This window comes from Nomia melanderi, chromosome 7, assembly GCF_051020985.1.
Source record: "Nomia melanderi isolate GNS246 chromosome 7, iyNomMela1, whole genome shotgun sequence".
In the NCBI taxonomy this organism is placed as follows: Eukaryota; Metazoa; Arthropoda; class Insecta; order Hymenoptera; family Halictidae; genus Nomia; species Nomia melanderi.
Window position 1 is genome coordinate 4,683,853 of NC_135005.1, and position 22,025 is coordinate 4,705,877.

Sequence of the window (22,025 nt, forward strand, 5' to 3'; positions counted from 1 at the left end):
CGCGAGAATCAGCTGGGTATTTAAAGCCACCTAGTGGCAAGTTCGCTAAACATGTTCACAGTTAGGAAACATGGCGTAAAGTGAATGTTACGTATTTGTCAGTGATTTCGGTAAGGAGTCTGATCTTGCTGTCGAATTTATTTCTATCGGTGCTCGTGAAAACATGTTGGTTAGGTTTACACAATGAAGAAACGTAAAGGGATTTTGAATTTTCAATCGAGTTATTTAAATGTAGACAATCCAAGAGTATAAACTGTGACACAGCGTGTATTCAACCAGCCATTTCATAAGACCTTGGGATACGTTTATTCTCGTTAGTGTTGGGTTAATAAACTGGTATGGCATCAATTCGATGTTTCCGTTTCCATTAAGCTGCTAAATATCACCGAGGAACCGTGCATTTCGACTTGGACAATGTTTTGTTGATCAATACGGAAACAAAAAGGAACGTTCCTTTTCTAACTCGCTTCTATTGGCACGAGAGTGCATTCCGATCTTCTGTGTATTATACTCTCAATTTTTGTTCGTCTACGTCTTGTTGCTTTTTCATCGTATAAACATTTTGAAACGCAGATTACATGTTCCTCATTTTTGGCTCCTCGACAACAACTGGCAGGGATTGTGAGAGGAATAAGCCTGTGCTCATGTTTCTCGTGGGCTCCCCGTTCTGACTTTTGTTTATAGTATATGTTGTTTTTATCTTTAGAGTCTATGTTAGACATGTTTTTTGAAGTGTTCTGTTTGTGTATAGAGTAGTAACTGTGTTTTATCCTTAAAATTTCTGATTTTTCCTTTAATAGTCATTTTGTTCAATTGAGTAAAAAAAAAGTAAAATGAGAAGTTGTTTTTTGTTTCATATTTGTAATGAACATAAAATTAATCTCAAAGATCGTTTAATTAATCACGTAGATGTAATTCTGTTACGATATAATATTTCTGCCAGTTAAAGTGTTAGTCTTTGAATTAAAATTTATTTTGTTTCTTGTGGACTTGACAAAATAATTTTATGCTGCTCTAAATTTTTTAGACTGAAACAATCAGTTGGTATACGTGGACTGGATTCTGTAACTTATTTTGACTAAAAGTATATTCTATATAAAGTACAACTATTAGGTAAGTTTTAAATATACAATATAATAACTATTTTAGTCATTGTTTTTTAAAAATAAATTCATGTTAAACTTGTTCCAAGTTAAATGTTTCTTCAATATATTTCTATCCATTAAGTAAGTATTCACTAAAATTTTATATGTTGTTAAAGTTCTTACGATTAATTATTTTTAAACGATTAAAAAGTTCTTTAAGAAATTCTTTAAATGTGAAAGTACATATATTTTCAGTTTAAAAACAAAGAAACATTGTATTATTATCATTGAATTAATATAATTTCACTCTTTTATTAATCTATTATTAAATGACATATGCAACAATTGAGTTATATTTCTGTAAGCCGATTATAGACTTTCAATTATTTGGCAATGTCTTTCTCAAAGAGTGAGGAAGAAAAGGGGGATGGAGGGGAGAATTCTGATCTCAGAGAAGAGAGCCATTTTCCAAGTCTTCGTTTAGACATTCTAAATATAACTGGAGGCTCTATAGGCTTTACTTACTGTGTCATACTGTGCAGAGTAGTATCTCACTGTGTTGCGTAGATTTCACTTGTTTTCCACCTTTAGTATGGCATAATGCCAATTTTCTTTAATTAATGATAAATTTCTATTAATTATTTTGAAATAATACATCAGATATTTAAAAGTGAACTTATTCTTACTTTCTAATAATATATAGGGTAATATTACCAGTGTAATAACCTGATATTATCTTCATTAACTAATATTATCTCTTTAAATGTGATGCATATATTTATGTATCATACCTATATATATTTACGAGTGACAAATTAAACATTATAAAGAAATATAATAATCAGTTTTAATTTCCAATAAATTAAACGAAATGAAAGAAATTAAATTTAAGAGATAGAGTTTCTTCGCAGATTATAAAAACAATGTTACTTAACAATGACCAAGTATTATATGCTTATTGGTCAAGAGAAAACAAAATTTTCCAACATGTTCGACAAAATGCAGTATATCTTAAAACTAAATAAATGATTAACTCTTTAATTCTGTTATATTTAATTATATATATAATTGAAATAAAGAGGAAAAATCTATCTAGAAATTACTATAGCATACTGAAACGTGATGTTTCAAACAATAAATTTCTTTATTACTTCATCTTTAGTGATGTTTTATTACAGATCATGGATCTTATAATTCATTCATGTCCAATTGTGTTTCATCTATCTTTTGAGACAGTACATAAGAACGACCCATACATCCTACTTTCAACCACCAGGGTTAAAGATCTTTATGATCACATTGAGGAAAATTATCAAGTACAACCTGACAGCTTTAAGTTGTTTCTACTAGCAACTGGAAAAGTGGTTAGTATTTACACTTTTCTTGTTATATTGTTTCATACATCATCCTCGTTTAAATTGATGGTACCTATATTGTCATTAGATTGATTTATCTGAAATGAAAGATAAACTTATGGCAGATGTTGGTGTAGTTTTTTCTAATGAAGAAGACTTATTAAAATATAAATATGCACTCTTAGTTATGAGGCCAACAGATACTTTGACAAAAATGGAACTCGAATATAATGCATCATCTAATAATTTAGGAGGGATGCCTCTTCGTCATTCAATAATACTGGAAGAAGATAATAATACTGATTATAAAAGTTATATTAAACCCGAAACAGGTATATGACAAGTAGTTTTTGAAATATTGTTATTTTATTAACACATATTTCGCATAAAAGTTTTTAGTTTCAATTTTATATCGTTACTTTAGGTTATGTAGGTTTGGTAAATCAAGCAATGACATGTTATTTAAATAGTTTGCTTCAAGCATTATACATGACTCCTGAATTTCGAAATGCATTGTACAATTGGGAATATACAAGTGGATCGGATACAGATGAAGCTAGAAGTATTCCATATCAGTTACAAAACTTATTTTTAAACTTGCAGGTATTAAAGTTTCAAGCCACAAGTCACAATCATTTGTAATATGATTGAATTTTAAGAAGACTTCTAATAAAATTTTATTTATTTATAGACATCAACAAAATCAGCTGTGGAAACTACAGCGTTAACAAAAAGTTTTGGTTGGGATTCTACTGAAGCTTGGCAACAGCATGACATTCAAGAATTGTGCAGAGTAATGTTCGAAGCATTAGAACAGAAATTTAAAAACACAGAACAAGCTGATTTAATCAACAGGTTTTATGAAGGTATAAATCAGAGTTACTGTATGTGTTAAAAAAGAGTCTGTAATTTGATTTTTGTATTGTTAGGAAAGATGATTGATTATGTTAAATGTTTGGAATGTGGAACTGAGAAGTCTAGAGAAGATACTTTTCTTGATATACCATTACCAGTAAGACCATTTGGTAGTAATGTGGCATACAATAGTGTGGTAAGTTAATAGCATTTGAACGAGTATTGTAATATGTTGAATATTACAGTATATAAAAATAATTTTTAATAGGAAGAAGCCTTAAGAGCATTTGTACAATATGAAACATTAGAAGGAAGTAATCAGTATCATTGTGAAAAATGCAATAAAAAATGTAATGCGCATAAAGGATTAAAATTTACAAAATTTCCATATCTTTTAACATTACATCTTAAAAGATTTGATTTTGACTTTAATACTTTTCACAGAATTAAACTTAATGATAAGTAAGTCTATACGAATATATATTTGAAATGAGCATAGTATCTTCTATAAGTATTATATTTTTATATTTCATTTTGTAATTTCAGAGTCACTTTTCCAAATATATTAAATTTAAATCACTTCGTATCATCTACAACAGATCAGGAATCTTCGAATAGCGAGGAGAACACAAATTTAGCGAAATGTGATGATAGTTCAACAACAGATAGTGGAACGTTAGATAATGATTATACTTCATGCGAAAATAGTCTTCCTAACAGTAATCATTCGAGAACTACTGATCCAGATGATGATGATGAAGGTATGTTCATTTTATAAGGAAAATTTGTTTCAAAAGTATCATTTAAAATAGCTTATTTATTTTAGGAGTAGATGTTCTAAGTAATGGACCATCAACATCAACTTCTACTGAACATAATCATGAAAATGAAAAAAATCATAGTAGTAATGCTACAAAAGGTCCTTATAATTATGAATTGTTTTCAATTATGATACATAGTGGTAGTGCTAGTGGTGGTCATTACTATGCATATATAAAAGACTTTAGAACTCAAGAATGGCTGTGCTTCAATGATCAAAACGTGACTCAGGTATAAAAATATACTTCTGTCAGTAATATAAAACTTATAACATTAAGTAATAAAATGTTAATTTATTTTTATACTCCATAATACCGTTAAAACAGTGATTGATTCCATTACAGATAACGAATGATGATATTCAAAAAACATATGGCGGCGGCCCAACTAGATCGTACTACAGTGGAGCATGTAGCAGCACTAATGCATATATGCTTATGTATAGACAAATTGACCCCGCTCGCAATACTTTGCCTATGCAAGTGCACGATTTTCCAAGCCACATACAGGTACCAAATTGATTTATAAAAATCGTATTATATTCATTTTCCATTCTCTTTTTTATTCAATATTTCTCATTATTAAATTATTTAGAAATTATTAAAAAAGATAAAAGAAAAAGAGGAGAATAAAGAAAAGATGAAAGAAAACGAAGATAATGATAGAATCTTCGTCTCTTCTAGAGATCATGATAGAAATGATAGAGACGAGGATAACGATAGAATCTTTGTTTCTAATGATCATGATAGAAATGATAGAGACGAAGATAGCGACAGAAGAGGCGATAGAGTGGTAATACATACAAACAGGGGTAGATATTATAAACGAATTGCACGTGAATACCTACCACCTTCATTGTGTCGCGATTTTATGCTCGATCCAACGTCAGAAAATAAATGCATGATTAAAGTGCTAGTTGGTTGTCTACATCCATCAGAAATTAGAATGAACTGGCTTACGATAGACTTCTCATATGACATAACTTGGGCGGAAGCTACAAAGCTATGTTGGTGGAAGTTTAATTTGGACGGAGTAGTAAATCTCGATCAATGTCGTTTAGTTCGTTACGATGCCTTTTTGAATTTAATTTTGTGTCGCTATGAGGGAATGGAAGAGAGAACTTTTGAAGACGTCTGGAAAACAGAGGGATATACTTTACTGTTAGAAATACGCGACGCAAATCAGATGTTCGAAGAGAATGAGCAAAATGGTATGTAAATGAATACTCTTATTCGGATATTTAATTATATTAAATACATTTTTTTCTCATAATATACAGTAATTACATCAAAAGTGTACGTCCTTGACGTTACCGAGAAGAAAATCACAGAAGACCCATTGCTTGTGCGAGCCTTACGTTCTCTGACTGTCAAAGAATATAAAACAATAGTAGCTATGTTAGTCGGTATGAACTCTAGTGAAATGACGGTAATACTAGGAGAACCAGGAAGTCGCTTAAAACTCATGGACTATGACGACAATGCTGAATTAAGTAGTGTCAACTTCACTGATAGGATGGATGTGTTTGTATCATCTGTATGTAACGATGAATGGAAATCGTTTGTCGAAACTACAACTTCATGTGAAATTATAACAAATTATGCAAATCGTGCAAATATTATTACAGTGCGCTTGAAACTTCCTGATTTCAATGAACGTAAGTACTAAAAACATTGTCGTGTTCTCAGTAAAAGTAATATTAGTTAATTTGTAACATTACAATCTATTATATAATACATTTTAATTCTAGTTTATTTGAAAGAATTGTATGCCCCAACATTAGAAAAGAGATGTAAAGACACGGAAAAACCTATTGCTGAAAGTCCTTCAAAACCAAATGTCAATGACTTGCATAATAGTGTTACATCCAAGTCCAGTGAGGCTCTAAAAATTGAGAAAAGTAACGAGGATGTGTCAAAGAATGCGAGCCCACAGTTAGAAGAAGGCGAAAAATGGAATACACCAGAACAGAGTAATAGTGAGGATAGTAGTCTCAGTGACAGTGATAAAACATTGGTCGGAGACGCTCTTGAATATAATGATTTTCATGTAATGTACTACCGTCCAATCAGTACGAATAATGAACCTGATAATGAATATTACTTTAAAGTTACGCCCTACGAGGCTCACAGTAGTAAATGTATGAATTTTTATTTTATTCAATCATAAACAAAGCATGGGATAAACGAAATATTATATGAACATTTTGTCATTTTTTTTTTTTAATAATTTAGATTTTTTTAAGAAAAATGTAACTACAACTATCAGAGAGATGTCGACTCGCTCTAAGACAAAATCATTTTCATTACAATTAATGTTGTAGTTACTGTTTTTAAACTTTATTAATGGTAAAGATAGCGAGTTTCCGCTACATATTTTGACGATAATTATAACGAAGTCTATGAAGGATTGAAATCATTTGATAATCGTTTACATCAGTTGTAAAAACTATACTATGCTTTGTTACGTTTTAATATTTAAGATATAGACAAGATAATGCGTTTGATAATGCTTTTTTTATTATAGTTCTAAAAGTAGAAGCAGATAAGAAGATGAAGTACAGAACGTTTATTAAAAAACTGGAGCCATATATCGGTGTACCGTCGGAGTACTTTAAAATTTTCTATAGGAACGAGGATTTAGGAGAATTCATGTATTTTCAAATACAAAAACATTTACTTTTCTATAATGAAGACGAGTACCTTAAGGTCAAGGTTGGACGTTTCTTTGATTTTAGAATAAAAGTATACATGTTCCTTCCTCAGATGGATAACGTATGTGTTTGCATTAATATATTTATAAATGACTTTTTCGGTAGTTTTTATATTTTATTTAACCTTCTTGCGTGTAATATATCTGCAGCTATTCAAATTTTTGGGTGAGTGGTTCTTTCACATGGACATGACTGTTGCCGACGTAAAGAGAGACATCTTGGCAGATATTAAGGAAAAACATGATATGGATATACCGTTCGACAGATGTCGCCTGAGGGAAAAGCATCTTACGTTAGCAACAAAAGTATACTTAGATGATCAAAAACTTGAAGATTTAATGTTGTATCGAAAATCTGAGATGGCCATACAAGAGTTACTTGATAAGGACCCAGTTACTAACAGTAGTCAAATTATAGTATGCGTTAAAAATGTGAATAAATTGTATGAACCGTGCGCAGAAATAGTCATGGACGGAAAGTCTATAGCGGAAATGAGGAAAAAGGTAATTAACTGCTTCATACACAATTTATAATTGTCCAGTGATAATTATTTTATATTTCTATTTAGTTATCTGCATTAACGAATATACCTGAGAAACACATTGAAATAGCAAAACTAGAAGATGATACGTCACTAATGTTCACACCTTTGACTCTTCATATGAAATCAATGTGGCATAGACAAGAGTCAGACGTTGAATTTGACATCGAATATGGTTCTCTGTTTTTGTATAGGTATGTACAACATATTAAAAAAGAAATTAGAACTGACAATAAACATTCATGGTTTATCTTGTTTTATCAGAGATAACAGGTATAGAAGAGATCTTCTGCCAAAACTGACGAGTCGAGATGAGTCCAATGAAGTTACAATTCAAGATGTGTCTAACGTGAAATTTATTTCAAGTTTAAACAAGTTTAAACAGCCGTATACTCGCCGAAAAGAGAAAGCGCTTAGAATACATTTAACCGGCACCGAATGATCATCCATTGAACATACATCTTCTGATAAACGACTGTTAAATAGACACGTGTGGGAACATGAAACGATTGCGTACAAAGTAATTGGAACGCGTCAGGTATTTGTAAAGTCAAGTATTCTACAACCACCAAATATTCTGTGCTTTGATAAATCTTCGGCATTTCAAAGCTTTCGCGCTCCTAAATTTAGTTGGTTTCTCGAATTAATTGGATTCGTAAAATTCAGCGGGTTTTTTAAACATTATATGTTATCTAGGAATATTAAATCTCAATTATCGCGGCTGATCGCAAAATTTGTTGAAACCCTGAGGAATATCAAATTGTCAATCATTTACAGATTATTAAATTATTTTACTATCTATAGAATCTTACTAAAGAGCGCTAATACTAACGAAGATAATAAATGAACTGGGTGGTAACGAATAAGAGAAACGAATTGCTCGGTGATAATACGAATTTAAACTACAGACTTATAATTTATATATGTATGTAACTGATAAACGTTCGGAGTTCCTGCATCAACATTTTCAAGAAATCCTCGACGCCTCCCTTAACTGTTAGGAATTTCTAGGCCTTCATGCATCAAACCATGTTAAGCAAATTTTCCAATTAGAAAAAGCTGAAAGATTTTGAATGTCCGAATGCAGCACAGAAAGCAGCCTTCAAAAATCTATTGGTCTAATGTAATGAGAATTTAGATTATAAAACTCTAGCAATGGGGTATATTTGTGGATTGTGGATACATGGTTGTATATAGCAGAGACAAGCTCTTGTTGTTCTGTCGCAGATTTTGAAGACAAGTGATGAGTAGCTTTTAACATCAGGAATTCTTCAGACATACCTGTGAAGGGTTACATACCTTTAAACACCAGAAAAATAAGATAAATTCAACATTTTTTTATATATAAAATAATATTTTTTTAAAAATTCTATATGTAAATGTAATTATTAGATGTTATTTAAATAGACTTTTGCTAAAAATTTGAGTCATATATTTAAAAATAGAAAAATGATACAGCCATTTCACTACAACACTGCTTACGGTACCAGATGTATCTTCGTGGAATTTTGTCTGAAATGAATTACTTTAATTTTATGTTGAATTGTATAATACAAACTAGACTTTATCGAAGATTATTTCAAAAAACTTCGTTTTTTTTTTAAATATCAAGCACTTGAACCGAAAAAGGTAAAAAAAAATAATTTTTAACTTCGTTAATTAAAAGAAAAAATGCAAAAATCAAAGGGTCTTTTCAATAAGAACTATACAATAATCTTAAGAATATTATTGCTAACTTTTATTCATATCAGTGCAGTAGTCTCTCAGACATTTCTGGTACCAATTTTGAAAACTTAATTTTGAGAAAAACGTATTTAAGGTTTCAACTACCTATCACCACTAAAAGCCAATAAGAATTCTAATTATTTTCTTTATTGACTTACAACGTATTACCGATCTGCGGTCCATAGAGTTCTTCTTCTTTTAAAATGAAAGCCTCTTGATTATCTTTTTTTCTTGACTTACCGGGAATTTGTCCTTCCTTCGAAGACAGTGCAGCGTGTTTAACAAAACATCGACTACCTTTTTCGTCCAACCACAAATTTTATGCCCAACAGTTTTAATGGAAAACAAATCGCCTATTTATTTCATACGTGAAGCCGTTAAACAGGCAATACGGAATTGAAACTAGATTACCCTTTGCATAGACTATCACGACTTTAAATGAGTCTTCAAATTTCATCTGCTTTAAATTTGATATGCACACTCTTTACACTTCACATGCTCACTTAAGATTAAGAAAATCGTTAATAAGTTAAGAACTTCGTAGTCAATTGTCTTTTCTTCCGGCACATATGCAGGCACACCGTGAGTAGTTCTTAGTTCCTTTGCGATTGAACTCTTATTCAGTTTTTCCTGCTTCACCATGTGAGTCTTTTTCGAAGGAATTTTCTTTCTTTTCACATCTTTAAGGTATTTTGAAGATCGATATAGTTCTTATAAACTTTTGTGACGATATGTTTTATGCACAAAAATTGTGTCCGCTCTAAACGCATAACGTAATACGTTTAAATATACATTCAACTAGACTACACTGATTTAATTAAAATTAAGACGTTATATAAAAAAAATGTTGGTTACACTTAAGCATTTGAACATGTTTAATCTCAGAAGCAAATGATTTTTATTGTTATATTATTTTATCATCAAGTGATTTTCCTACATGTGCGTAAGAGTAGATACAATTAATTGCCTCATCAACCGATCGAACTTCTGGAGCTATAAATCCGATAGTTTTATAAATTTTCAAATAAAACTTTGAAAGAATATTCTAGAAAAACTATACTAGCAGAATATACAATTTTTGAAAAACGATCTTTTTTGCCCCTATAAAAGGTATGTAACCCTTTAATCCTTTTAATGCCAGTGTAGGTTAAATTGCATTCATACAGAATTCTCAGTTATAAGTTCTCTTCACCCTCTCAACAGTTTAATTAGATAGTAGTAACAATTAGGTACGTCATAAATTCAATTATGACTTTTTATTACCAAAAGATAAATGATGCTTTCTATTTACGAACGTTATTTATCGCCAATTAAGAATTCTATTGCAAAAAATAAAAATATGATTTCTAAATTGATTTAACGTATTTAATAAATCTTAAAAGTCATTAAATCATTTAAAGTTGGAGTTGTTATTACTACTATCAAATTAAATAAAATCTCTTCGATGTGATTATTAAGACCCATCTTGGCTAGGCATATATTTTGCACTACGTTTTAATTTATTTAATTATATATGTTTATTCATTCATTACATGTTATTGGTACAAAGAAATCTGTACCATTTGAAGAACCAAAAAGTACATTTAGCCATGGCATTATTGTTATTTCCTACAAGTCAAATTTTCGATACATTAAAGAAAAGATTCCACAAGGGAGTCCACCAAATTTACATTTGTATGATAGATCAGTTGCTTGTACATAATAAAACTTGTGAATCTAATATCAACATCTTTCTTAGTATCAGTATCACCACATATTGTAAACAAAGTATAAACTAGGTTTCATATTTTTTATTGTACAACAATGCACTGCATGCATATAGGGCACCATTATCTTCTTGCATTTATTAACAGTTCAACTTGGCATTTTTGTTTCTGGTGCAAAAAGGCTTAAATGCAAAGATACTGTTAATCCTTGTCATTAATAAACTATTTTGACTGTCCGTTATTTATTGGTTCTGTGCAATTGATTTGCATACAAAACGAAATAATCAAGTAATAACAATGGATGAGAATATGCAAGAAATCATTAAACTAAAACAAAAATTTAAGAAACATTCATTATCTTCAATGTAATATCGATAGTTACACGGCAATTTACAACGTTCTCGCTATTTTTAACATACTTGTAATTTATATGTATATTTGTTACATGAATGCCTACTTTGGATTGTTCATGATTTATCAACAATCTATTAAGAACATGACAATCTAGATGTCTATATTCAAACAAAAAATAAAATAAAAGTCATAACTTTGATACAAAGAATTTATCGTTAAAGCATATCATTACAGACGAGGTATAGGACAAGCATAACAAACAATGTAAAATTGATCACACGCTCTCATAAGTCCCAGGACCCCGTTACCATTTTCATATCATGCCCTGTCATATCGACTTAAACTGATTTCGCATGACAGCGCTATAAGTGATAGAAGTCAGAATCAAAAATTTTAAATGACAATCAGTACAGTATCGCCGATATCAAAAATTTGTGACGTGACGTTTCAGCAGTAAAATAAGGCGGTAACTTCAAACAAGATTGACAGAAATTCAGACTTATTGTACAAAAACTGGAAATGACTCGAAAAATAAACTTTACTGTCGCGAATATGAAACTGCTGGTAATTGAGATAAATTCTAAAAAATGTTCGAGAAAATTAAACACGGCAACAATCTTTTTGTCACGTTCATGTCATAAACTAACCTTCCAGATTTTTTGCCCCATTGTGTTTCGCATCGGACGGAACATAGACACAGTTGCACAAGAAGGAGAATAATTTCAATATTGTTCACTTGGAATTATAGACACAATGTAGAATAATCAGATAAACATTTACCAGGACAAAATTTATTACAGACTTAATTGTTTGCATTTATTTAAAAATATTAAAAAGAATTCCTTATATCTCGTCTGTGATATCATTAAATAGTTGAGAACAAATTTTATAATATTGTTGCGCTGGGCGGGTCCTGGGGTGCTCGCCCGCGACATATTTATTTACAATGTTCTTTATACACTTATATTTACAATTTCATACAAATATTACACAATGTAGTCTATAGTTCGACACGTCTTTTCTCGTCAACGTTCGCTCGAAGACTACTCGCTCGTCTTCGTTTACTCTGACCAACTCCTTAGCGACCAGTTTATTTCAACCCCCTTCAGATCCTAAGGGTTGGTTCAGCCGTGCGTGCTGGAGGGACGAGTTCGATACATCGCAACCTCGTCAGTTCAATGTATCGCAACAATATATTTTTATCAATTTCTATTAATTTATTGAATTTCATTCAAATTTTTGTTCAATCATAAGTATTAATACTCATCCTCATTGATAATTTAATTACATAATATGAGATTTGATAATTGATAAACCTAATATTCCGAGTGTTCTATATTATATAGTGTTGTACATACAGAAATTTTATACAAAATTACAATATATAGTTGTAATTGTAACATCTAAATTGTTTGCTTGTGTTTGTCATCATCATTGATGCAAATTCAAGAATCTAGTAGAAAAATGGAAGCCATAGTGTTTAATGCGTTTTCTTAACTTCTTTTCTCTTTCTATGCCTCATTTCATTTGTAATGTTTGGAACTGACCCTTAAATAATGTTTGAAAATTGTTCTTATCATTTCCAAACAAAATAATTTTTGAAATTGTATTAATTAAGTAAAATAGTAGATATGTGCAAATAGTAGAGTATACCATTATATAGAATCAATTATTAAGCAACTCGTGAAATTCATAATCAATATTGTTTCATCTGTGTTGTATGAATGTTAGCAAATATTTCGTTAATATTTTTTATTGGAAAGAGAAGTATGTACCATCAATGTTGCAGTATACATAAAATGTTCAATTTTATTAACTTATACATGATATCATTATATTTTGACCATCTGTGTATATATTGCAATATATTTTGAAATACTTGAATTCATTGTAAATACTCATTTCAAGTTGAATATCTCATTGAAATACTTAAATATTTGCACATACCTACATTAGTGTAAACTTAAATAGTATTACAAATCATGTTTTAGTCCCTTTGTGAATGAGTTAAGTCAGAATTATAAAAGCGAAGATCACTCATTATACATGCAACTATATTGAAATTATGTTGACCACAAATGATCAAATATTATATCGTACAATATAGTTTTAATTAAATTGTATTTATAATTATTATCATTTGAAATTATATTCTGTATTTATCAATTACTATTTCTTTTGTGTTAATACAATTGTTTCATTAATGAATTTTTAATGTTTTTTGCGTGATTAGTGAAAATGACCTAAATAAAAATTATATTGAAACAGACTATTTCTTACATACAAATTTTTATTCACCTTTCTCATATACTATTTATTAAATACATTATAAACATTTTATAAGTAAAAAATACACATAATTAATGAAACATAAAAGAAAGCTATCATTACAAAAAATGTAAATTTTGTAATTAATCTTTAATATTCTTTTCTATTGGATTATATTTGAAATCAAACTTATTTCAATTGCAGAATTATTGAGTTCTTCTGTTTTTCTTACGAATAAAATATTTTACCTAGTCCAATGTATTTGATTATTAATTGATGAAAATAAAAATAAAGTTCAAATTTTTAAACTTTAAAATGAATAAAAAAATATTTGTTCTAGAATTATACGACGTCATCTATGGCGAAACTCTCAACTACTAAGTTATCCAAATAATACAAATCTTGATAATAGATAATCTTGCTGTCACTTTAAATAGGTTAAGTAAGTTTCATCAAATTAGGTTAGGTATATTCAACCTAATTTTTTTAGTATCATTTAAATGCAGCTTAAAATAAAATATTCATTATATTACATTTCAAAAATAAATATATTTTATGCTATTTTGCAAAGGTATTTTATTTGTCTTTACATTTCTAAATTGTAAATTTAAATTATAATAACAAACGTCTTCATTTCATGTGTTCTATGAAAGACTGAATTTTATTAATCAATAATAGTACATGTTAACATTTTTAACACTGTGCTTATTTCAGTTCAAAGAACATCACTTTTATTGTTGTGAAAGCAATAATAAAATGTAAATGGAATTGATATATATATTATACATTTGATTTGTCTAAATAGATAATTTTATATTCAATTCATGGTTGCACACCATGAGATTCAATGAAAATAATAGCTTACCTTTTATTTAAAAATATACAGTAAAAGACGAATATTAAATAAATTTTATAACAAGTGAGATAACATTGTATATTTTTGGTGTTATGCTATTAATAGTGATTACTGCAATATATTAGATTATAATATATCATTTTACAGCGTACTTCCTACATAGATAATAAAATACTTTTATTGCGTATTAATATTTTATATGCACCATTCTCTTCAGCATTCATGTTTTTGAAATCTATGCTACTCTTTTTCTTCTCTGTATTCAACTGTGGGATAATATATATAATTCTTAATAACATTGTAATAATTTATAACTGGATAACTCACGCATTTTACATTGCTTCTTTATTATAATAATAAGTAATATGCAGCCTTTGCCTTTTTTTCTTTTCTAACTTATGCATCTAATTTGTTTATTATGTGATAAAGTTACTTCAATAAATTTCATCTATGAAAGTTTCAATAGTTACAGACATTAATATTTATATATAAACATTAATAGTTAAAGACACAAAACGTATCATTCCACTTGGTCCAGCAATAACTGCACATTGACAAGTTTTTTTTAATGATTATAGCAGTTGCTGTTACACACTGTCATCTGTTTAAAACACAAAAGAAAATGCTACATAATTCTCCTTTTTTAATGTAAATGTATTAAAATATTTAAGAGTTCTATATGGTATATCTTATGAAAGGAATGTATGGAAAAGGTATCTCTATTGAGTTGTAAAAATTATACATATAATTTCACACTTACCATGATACCACCATTTTGTTTTCTTTGGATTTTTACTACACGTTGACACGTAAAATGAATTATCAGGTGGCCTCTTCTATAGCAGAATAATTTTTATTAATACTTTACTGGTAAATGAATAAAGCAGTTTCTTACCTTTTCCTTACAACTGCTTAGCATTGACACAATACTTAAACAGACACTTTGCACACTTAGTGCAGGAGACCAATCATCAGTCAATATTGATAGGCAGATATGACCATTACTATAAATATGTGGATGAACTGGTATGTTACCACCTATGAAAGTTACCTCTGGTGAATCAAATGGGTATTTAGAGCTAAATTTAAATTGTAGCTGAAATCGTTCGCCTTCGTATAATGTGCCCTTTGCACCATCCATGTGAATAATCCATTGCGTTAAATTCTGACCAGCAAGATCACCATCTACATGTACACCTGGTGGAGGTTCACGTATTAAGGACATCAGCTCTTTTTGGAGCCTCCGCTGAAATAATATATACAGAATATGTTATTGAACATTACATAAAATATATTTTTCATATTGAAGTATTAACCCTTTGCACTCCAAAAGTTTTTTATTGAAAATACGCAATATCATTTGACGAGATATAGACAACATTCTTTGAAATTGACTTAAGAAGAAATCATATATAAATTCAGGAACAAAAGTATTTGATTTCAATATTTCACATACTAATACATTATGCAAAGTTTAATATTAAATATTAAATTTGATAATTTTGATTTATAAAATCGTATGGTGATTGAGAGGCGCCACTAGAGTGCAAAGAGTTAACATGTATACATAAAAATCAAAAGCTCATATAAACTTATTATTTTCTTTATTTAACTGACATTAACTTAATTTGAACATTCTTAAGTAAAAAATAAAAGTAACTTTTACATACAAAATGATAAAATAAAATGGCTTAAGACTTTACAAATAAAAGTACTCGCCAAACAGGGGAAAAAGATCCTAATCGACATGCATAGAAAAGTTAATATTCTTAAAATTATAAACAACTCTTCATTTCAATAAAGTAATATTAATATTTATACAGACACATATATAGTCGCAGAAAAAGTTCCTGAACTATATGGGTTTTTATACTTTAAAAAAATTAATATATTTCATTTGGAGTTACAATAAAATTAACATATTTTTCTATAAACATATCTTAGATCATTAAATATTAAATATCTATGCATATAATTGCTGTTTTTTACAATTATTTATAATATACATTAAATTCCATACAATGCGAAAAACAATATCATTCGGAAAGATTTATCTGCAACTGCATACCATAATGCAGAATTATCTTAATAATAAGTTTTATTAGAAAAGCAAAGTTATACACTCTCATAATAGATAATTAATAACAATTCAATTATATCAAAAAATATAATTTTTTATCCCTATATTATTTGAAAATCTGTCCTAATCATTTAAAGAAAAAATGATAAACAATTAATTTTATAAAGCATAATAGCGTCTATGCAAGTAAAACATAAGTTTTAACCAAAACAAACAATTCTTTATAACTTTGTTTATATTTTTCTATCCACATTTATTAGAACCTTTTTTTCTATTCGACAAGTACTCCCTCCAAGTTTTGAACCATTTTGTTTTATAACCCTATACAACGAGAATTATTTTGAAGTAAAGCCAAAATAATACAAACAAATTTAATTACTCACTGATTCCAATATATATTAATATACTTACAGAAATAGTTTATTACGATTGTAACATCGTAAATCGATAGCAGAAACAAAGGTATTTGCGAACATACATTATATATTTATAACGAAGTATTACATCAATTTTAAGAAAAGGACATAATCAATAAAATTCATTAAATAAAACAACATAACAATATCAAACTTTATACAAAAGGGTAGCGCGTCTTATTTGACGTAAGACGTTATCCAAATTTTGGCGAGTAACAACGAGATGAGATATTTTCGTTTCGTTAATACAAAATGCAATATTTTTCACCATTTTGTACCGTAATAAACGTTCAATTTCTTTATTCGATACTATATCACATGGTGAATCAAAGACAACAGAAAGTATACAAAAGTTAAAGAAATTTTGATATTAACTTACCTTCGACGGGGACATTGCCGCCATTGTCGTTATGTTGTCCTCCACTGAAAAATATAACCGCTGTCCATTGCAATTTACATGGGTCGCTTGTTTTGTTTGTTTCCAACTGAAGAGTGTATGCTATTGCAACGACGGCGCTTTGTGTTTTTATCCCTTAAATTTCATACCGTGTCATATTGTCAAAAATGAGCGATCGGACAACAGTCGTGAGGCGTCATAACAGGGATTTCGTATCAATCAGTCGAACTTGAGAGTCGTACTTGTTATATGCTAAAGCCTGAGGCGCGTATGCAACATACATTTTTTATCTCTTTACGATCGGCATCAGGGGTGTTCGGTAATAATACTTTGCTCAAAAACGGATTACAAGTCTTAAGGATTTCTAATAGATTCGAAGATACAATGTGGAATCAAAAAAGATTTCACGAAATGCCTATTTTAGTTTTAACTAGATAAAATCTAGGACAAAGTAAATTAATATGCGTACAATCACTATATTTTAAAATAAGTATATAAATTTACTTAAACGTTGGCTACTGGAACATAAAACACTTCAGATTTTCTGTTTTATAAAATCTGTTATGATTCATAATACTATGCATTTAATGTTAAGTATTATTTATATGCATCGTCATTACAAAATTGTATTATTAAATTTCATGTATTCTTATTGTTACATATATTGTTAGTTATTCTTTTGTAATCGAGATAGTGCTGTGCACATATCGTATACATCAAATAATTTAAACTTACAGTAATATAAAATAACTAGATTATCACATAAGTGTTTTATATTTTTAACATATTCTTATCAGAGCTTTGAGGACGATAATTTTAAATTAACCAATTGAAAAATCAATCGTGTTGAAGATTTTACGCCTGTGTTGCGTATGTAACGTGTCATGAATGTAACCGGGAATGTTGGAACTATAAATTGTGGTTTGCGTTATTTTATATAAAAAAAATTGCAGTAATTTATTTCTAATAAGTTTTGAAATTGGTAATGTTTAAATTTATAATTTAATAGTAAAATTAAGGTATTATATTTTTATTCATAATGTAATATTACTTGTCAAAAGGCAGTTTAAAAATGTAAAAGCACATTAATTAATTATGTTTATGTAAGAAAGTGAACAGAGTTAATATAAATTTAAACAATGGCACAGAACTGTAAATCTATGTAGCAACTGCTGTTAATTCTTATTTGTTTAATTTAGTTTTCATATTACCTGTTAAATGATTGGGTGTTATTACAAAAGAAACTTGTTTCGATGACTTCAGCAGAACATTTTATCAGTTTAATTACAGTAGCAAGTGCTAAGAAGTTGGCTACTGCACTTGTTGTATGTTTTATATTGTATCATGGATTAATGCACCTTATTTATGGTAAAATATCCATTTAACTTTTCTTTCTTTTGATTCACATTATGTTTTGCTGTTGGAATTATATGTTTTAGATTTAATACTTAAATATTTTATATTAATTGTTATAGGTAGTGATTCATGTAAGTGGTTATTAACAGAAGGAAGATATAAAGGAGATAAAGAATGGCAACCTTATGGTTGTATGATGCACAATTACACACAAACGCAAGTCCTCAACTTCTATAATACATGTAGCAATCATATAAAAAATAATAAGTGTTTCTAAATAAAATTTTTTAAAATAGGGACAGTCGAAGATGTATGAGATATCTAGCTTTCATGGGCCACCATAACCATTTTGTATTTATTGGAGACGCTAGAATCAGACAGTTGTATAAGTCTTTTATATTACAATTTATAGTAGATGTAAAAGCATCAGATTTAACAGACTTACCACAAAATTCTGATTTAAATTTTAATGATGCTCAGCTTAGACTTAATGTACAATTCTTATGGAGACCTCGATTAGATAATTCTATTATAGAGGATCTCAGAAGCTGGATGGTAATTCATTCATTATTTAAGTGGTTGTTTATTGTTTCAATTTGCATATCAATAACTGTATCATTCTTTTCTTTTTTAGAAAGCACCTAGTCTGATTATTGCAGGCAATGCTGCAATGACAATTCTTGCAAATAATAATAGCGATACTCGACTATATTCTGAATATAGCATTGGATTAGTAAGACTTGTGCAACCTGTAGATTTTTTAACTAAAAAGAACACACGATTTTTATGGGTGCTACAAGATCCTGTGTTAAAAGAACGATTACCAGCCCAATTAGCTGGTATAGATAATAGACAAATTAATTTGTGTAATAAAGCAGCACTAAAGGTAATAATCATCAGATGTACATTCCGACGATTGTTTTAGAAAGAAACGAATTATTTATACATTAACTATATGCAGATACTATCTGACAGTGATGCACATTTATGGGAAAGTAGTAAACTTGTTGGTACAGGAGTATTGGAACAAAGCCCAGATGGATATTTGGCTAGTCCTTTGTCTTTAAGACATAAAGTTCAAATACTATTAAATATTTACTGCAACGATCATATGAACTTTGACGATGGTAGTTGTTGCAGTTACGCAGAACCAACAACAACATTACAATTACTAACTTTATCCGGTCTGGCTCTATGGTAATACTTTGAATGTTAATACACCTGACCCTCAATTTACACGAACTTTTTTTACGCGAGTCTTTTTTTTAAATGGGAAATTACAACATTACGCGATAGTTTTTATGCTCGATCTGAATTTACTAACACCAAATAAAAGGTACTTTTGTTTTCTGAAATGTCATTATTATTATTTCTTTTGTTTGACTATGTAAAATAAATATGTATTCCTAAAGCTTATACCAGCATATCTATCCAATATTTTGTTTTCTCTGGTATTGGCAGATTCTATTTACACGATTTTCATTCGCTTAAAATGAATCCATGTGGGACGGATTTTCGCGTAAATCAAAAGTCAGGTGTAAGTCATTTATTAAAGAAGAAGTAATTAGTAACTTGTTACAGTATAATAATTGGTGGTGGAATGTGGTTATACAGAAAGTTTTGTCTGTACCGACCTGAGGTATCTTATGTACGTGTTGCTACCACTGAAGTAGAAAATAATGAAGAAACAAATACTTCTGCGGTTGTGCAGATTGAACAACCTGAAGTACAAGATTTCTACACTCTGATGACAACATTAGCTCTTTTATCTATTATTTTAGCTTACTTTTATTTATGTGACAGGTACATTCAAATTACTTTTTTAAAATTAATACTACTCTTATTTAATAATATCATGTTTTCTTATTGCATTCAGAACCAATTTTTTCATGAAAGAAAATAAATACTATAGTGAGTTCAGTTTTTGGTTACCACTTGGATATATACTAGCTCTTGGATTATTTTTTACTGAAGATAGAGAACGAGGACCAAGAACTTTAAACCGAGAACAAACAGATGAATGGAGAGGATTAATGCAAGCTGTGGTGTTAATATATCATGTTACTGGAGCTAAAAATGTTTTACCCATTTATATGTACTTACGATTAATCAACTCTGCATATTTATTTCTTTCTGGATATGGACATTTTTGCTACTTCTGGCAAACCGGTGATGTCTCTCTTGTGAGATTTGCTAGGGTAAGTGAAAGGAAATGATTAAAACTTTAAAAGTCAGTGATACATGTATCTGTTATCTTTCAGGTAATGTTTAGATTGAATTTCCTAACAGTCTCTTTATGCCTCTGTATGAACAGACCATATCAATTTTACCACTTTGTTCCATTAGTTTCATTCTGGTTTTTAGTCATTTATTTCTTGGCATGGTTACCACCAAGAATATATTCTGGTAGCCTGACCGAATATGGCCCAAGAGCATTACTTTATCTTGCTTTGAAACTTTTAGGTCTTGTATCAATGATTACCATATTATACGTCTCAGAGGTATTAAATTATAAGTTACGTGGTATATACAATTTATATCATAACAGAAAATGAAATTAATGATGAATGTAATAGGTATTTTTTGAAAAAGTTTTTGTAACAAGACCTTGGAAAGCATTATTCGTAACAACTGATGACGATATACGTGAATGGTGGTCACGTTGGAGAGTGGATAGGTACAGTGTGGCATGGGGTGTAACTTTTGGAGCAGGGCTTGTTGTTTTGCAAAGGATAGATCACATTCCAGGAACTGCATTATCTTCTGCACTGGCATTAATTTCTCTGACAGCTTATACTACCTTTACAATACTGTGTCATTCGGTATCAGAATGTGAAGAAATTCATTCATACGTAGGCTTTATACCGGTACCGTTTAAACGTAGTAATCTACAAATGTGAAATTTGTTTTCGAAATTTAGAATTAATCGATGTCTTATTACAGATTATAGGATACATAGCACTTAGAAATGCATCATTAGCATTGCGTGGTAAACATTCTGCTCTCTTAGCTGGTTTAGGACGAATCAGTTTAGAAACTCTAGTCGCACAAGGCCATATTTGGCTAGCAGCAGATTCGCATGGTGTGTTAGTGTTATTGCCAAGATTTCCAGTATTAAATTTATTGGTTACATCATTCATCTTTATATGTGCAAGTCATGAAGTAAGTATTTTCTTTTTGTGTATATACTGTAATTATAATAATGTAAGAATATTTTATTCTCTTCATCAGATACATCGATTAACCCAAATTTTGGCACCATACGCAGTTCCAAATGATTGGAAATTAGTCGCACGTAATTTGTTATTATTTATTGCTGTCCTGGTACCGATAGGTATTCATGATGGAATGTTTTAAATGTAACATTTTTATAACAACTTTTCGCATAATATATGTAAATATTATGTACAATAAGCATATAATTTTGTAATATTCTTTCAAAAACGTCTCAAAACAGAAGTATAACAAAAAGCCCCTCCATTAAATTTGGTTTTCCATT

At 29.4% G+C, this 22,025-nt stretch overlaps 3 protein-coding genes across 30 annotated transcripts; 2 read left to right on the top strand and 1 right to left on the bottom strand.

Moving 5' to 3' along the window:
* Window positions 1-13,422, top strand: Usp47 (ubiquitin specific protease 47). 16 transcript variants are annotated; one of them, XM_031970294.2, is made up of 18 exons: window positions 1-110; window positions 1,028-1,113; window positions 2,248-2,449; window positions 2,529-2,772; window positions 2,865-3,043; window positions 3,132-3,306; window positions 3,370-3,491; window positions 3,564-3,757; window positions 3,842-4,056; window positions 4,122-4,345; window positions 4,459-4,623; window positions 4,709-5,324; window positions 5,394-5,771; window positions 5,865-6,254; window positions 6,641-6,888; window positions 6,977-7,330; window positions 7,396-7,562; window positions 7,633-13,422. In XM_031970294.2, the coding sequence occupies exons 3-18, from the start codon at window positions 2,267-2,269 to the stop codon at window positions 7,808-7,810; spliced, it is 4,032 nt and encodes a 1,343-aa protein (XP_031826154.1). In that variant the 5' UTR covers window positions 1-110; window positions 1,028-1,113; window positions 2,248-2,266; the 3' UTR covers window positions 7,811-13,422. The 16 variants fall into 16 exon arrangements, with proteins under 16 accessions (XP_031826154.1, XP_031826142.1, XP_031826153.1 ...); XM_031970282.2 differs by having other exon boundaries at window positions 2,264-2,449; XM_031970296.2 differs by having other exon boundaries at window positions 100-193.
* Window positions 13,423-13,845: 423 nt separating this feature from the next.
* LOC116424225 (N-acetylneuraminate (7)9-O-acetyltransferase) lies at window positions 13,846-21,948 on the top strand. 13 transcript variants are annotated; one of them, XM_031970336.2, is made up of 12 exons: window positions 13,846-13,863; window positions 18,370-18,538; window positions 18,646-18,742; window positions 18,823-19,081; window positions 19,161-19,412; window positions 19,488-19,723; window positions 20,108-20,329; window positions 20,403-20,724; window positions 20,788-21,027; window positions 21,103-21,393; window positions 21,470-21,688; window positions 21,758-21,948. In XM_031970336.2, exons 2-12 carry the CDS (start codon window positions 18,424-18,426, stop codon window positions 21,881-21,883), a joined length of 2,379 nt encoding a protein of 792 aa, XP_031826196.1. In that variant the 5' UTR covers window positions 13,846-13,863; window positions 18,370-18,423; the 3' UTR covers window positions 21,884-21,948. The 13 variants fall into 13 exon arrangements, with proteins under 13 accessions (XP_031826196.1, XP_031826191.1, XP_031826189.1 ...); XM_031970331.2 differs by lacking the exon at window positions 13,846-13,863 and adding an exon at window positions 16,674-16,819; XM_031970329.2 differs by lacking the exon at window positions 13,846-13,863 and adding an exon at window positions 17,343-17,489.
* On the bottom strand, window positions 14,265-17,304 carry LOC116424227 (ubiquitin-conjugating enzyme E2 W). The gene is made up of 4 exons (XM_031970340.2): window positions 17,153-17,304; window positions 15,173-15,523; window positions 15,038-15,113; window positions 14,265-14,878 (listed from the first exon to the last, which is right to left on the bottom strand). The coding sequence occupies exons 1-4, from the start codon at window positions 17,174-17,176 to the stop codon at window positions 14,865-14,867; spliced, it is 465 nt and encodes a 154-aa protein (XP_031826200.1). The 5' UTR covers window positions 17,177-17,304; the 3' UTR covers window positions 14,265-14,864.
* Window positions 21,949-22,025: the final 77 nt, after the last annotated feature.

Excerpts from the sequence above, each read along its gene's own strand:
- Usp47 (XM_031970294.2), top strand. The coding sequence starts at position 2,267 with ATGGATCTTATAATTCATTCATGTCCAATTGTGTTTCATCTATCTTTT. Across the intron at positions 4,057-4,121 it reads TCCAGATGATGATGATGAAG|GAGTAGATGTTCTAAGTAAT; the intron begins GTATGTTCATTT and ends TATTTATTTTAG. Across the intron at positions 6,255-6,640 it reads CGAGGCTCACAGTAGTAAAT|TTCTAAAAGTAGAAGCAGAT; the intron begins GTATGAATTTTT and ends TTTTTATTATAG.
- LOC116424227 (XM_031970340.2), bottom strand. The coding sequence starts at position 17,176 with ATGGCGGCAATGTCCCCGTCGAAG. Across the intron at positions 15,524-17,152 it reads CGGCAATGTCCCCGTCGAAG|CGGAGGCTCCAAAAAGAGCT; the intron begins GTAAGTTAATAT and ends ATATTATTTCAG. Across the intron at positions 15,114-15,172 it reads TAAGCAGTTGTAAGGAAAAG|AAGAGGCCACCTGATAATTC; the intron begins GTAAGAAACTGC and ends ATTCTGCTATAG.
- LOC116424225 (XM_031970336.2), top strand. The coding sequence starts at position 18,424 with ATGACTTCAGCAGAACATTTTATCAGTTTAATTACAGTAGCAAGTGCT. Across the intron at positions 18,743-18,822 it reads ATGCACAATTACACACAAAC|GGACAGTCGAAGATGTATGA; the intron begins GCAAGTCCTCAA and ends TTTTTAAAATAG. Across the intron at positions 19,082-19,160 it reads AGGATCTCAGAAGCTGGATG|AAAGCACCTAGTCTGATTAT; the intron begins GTAATTCATTCA and ends TTTCTTTTTTAG.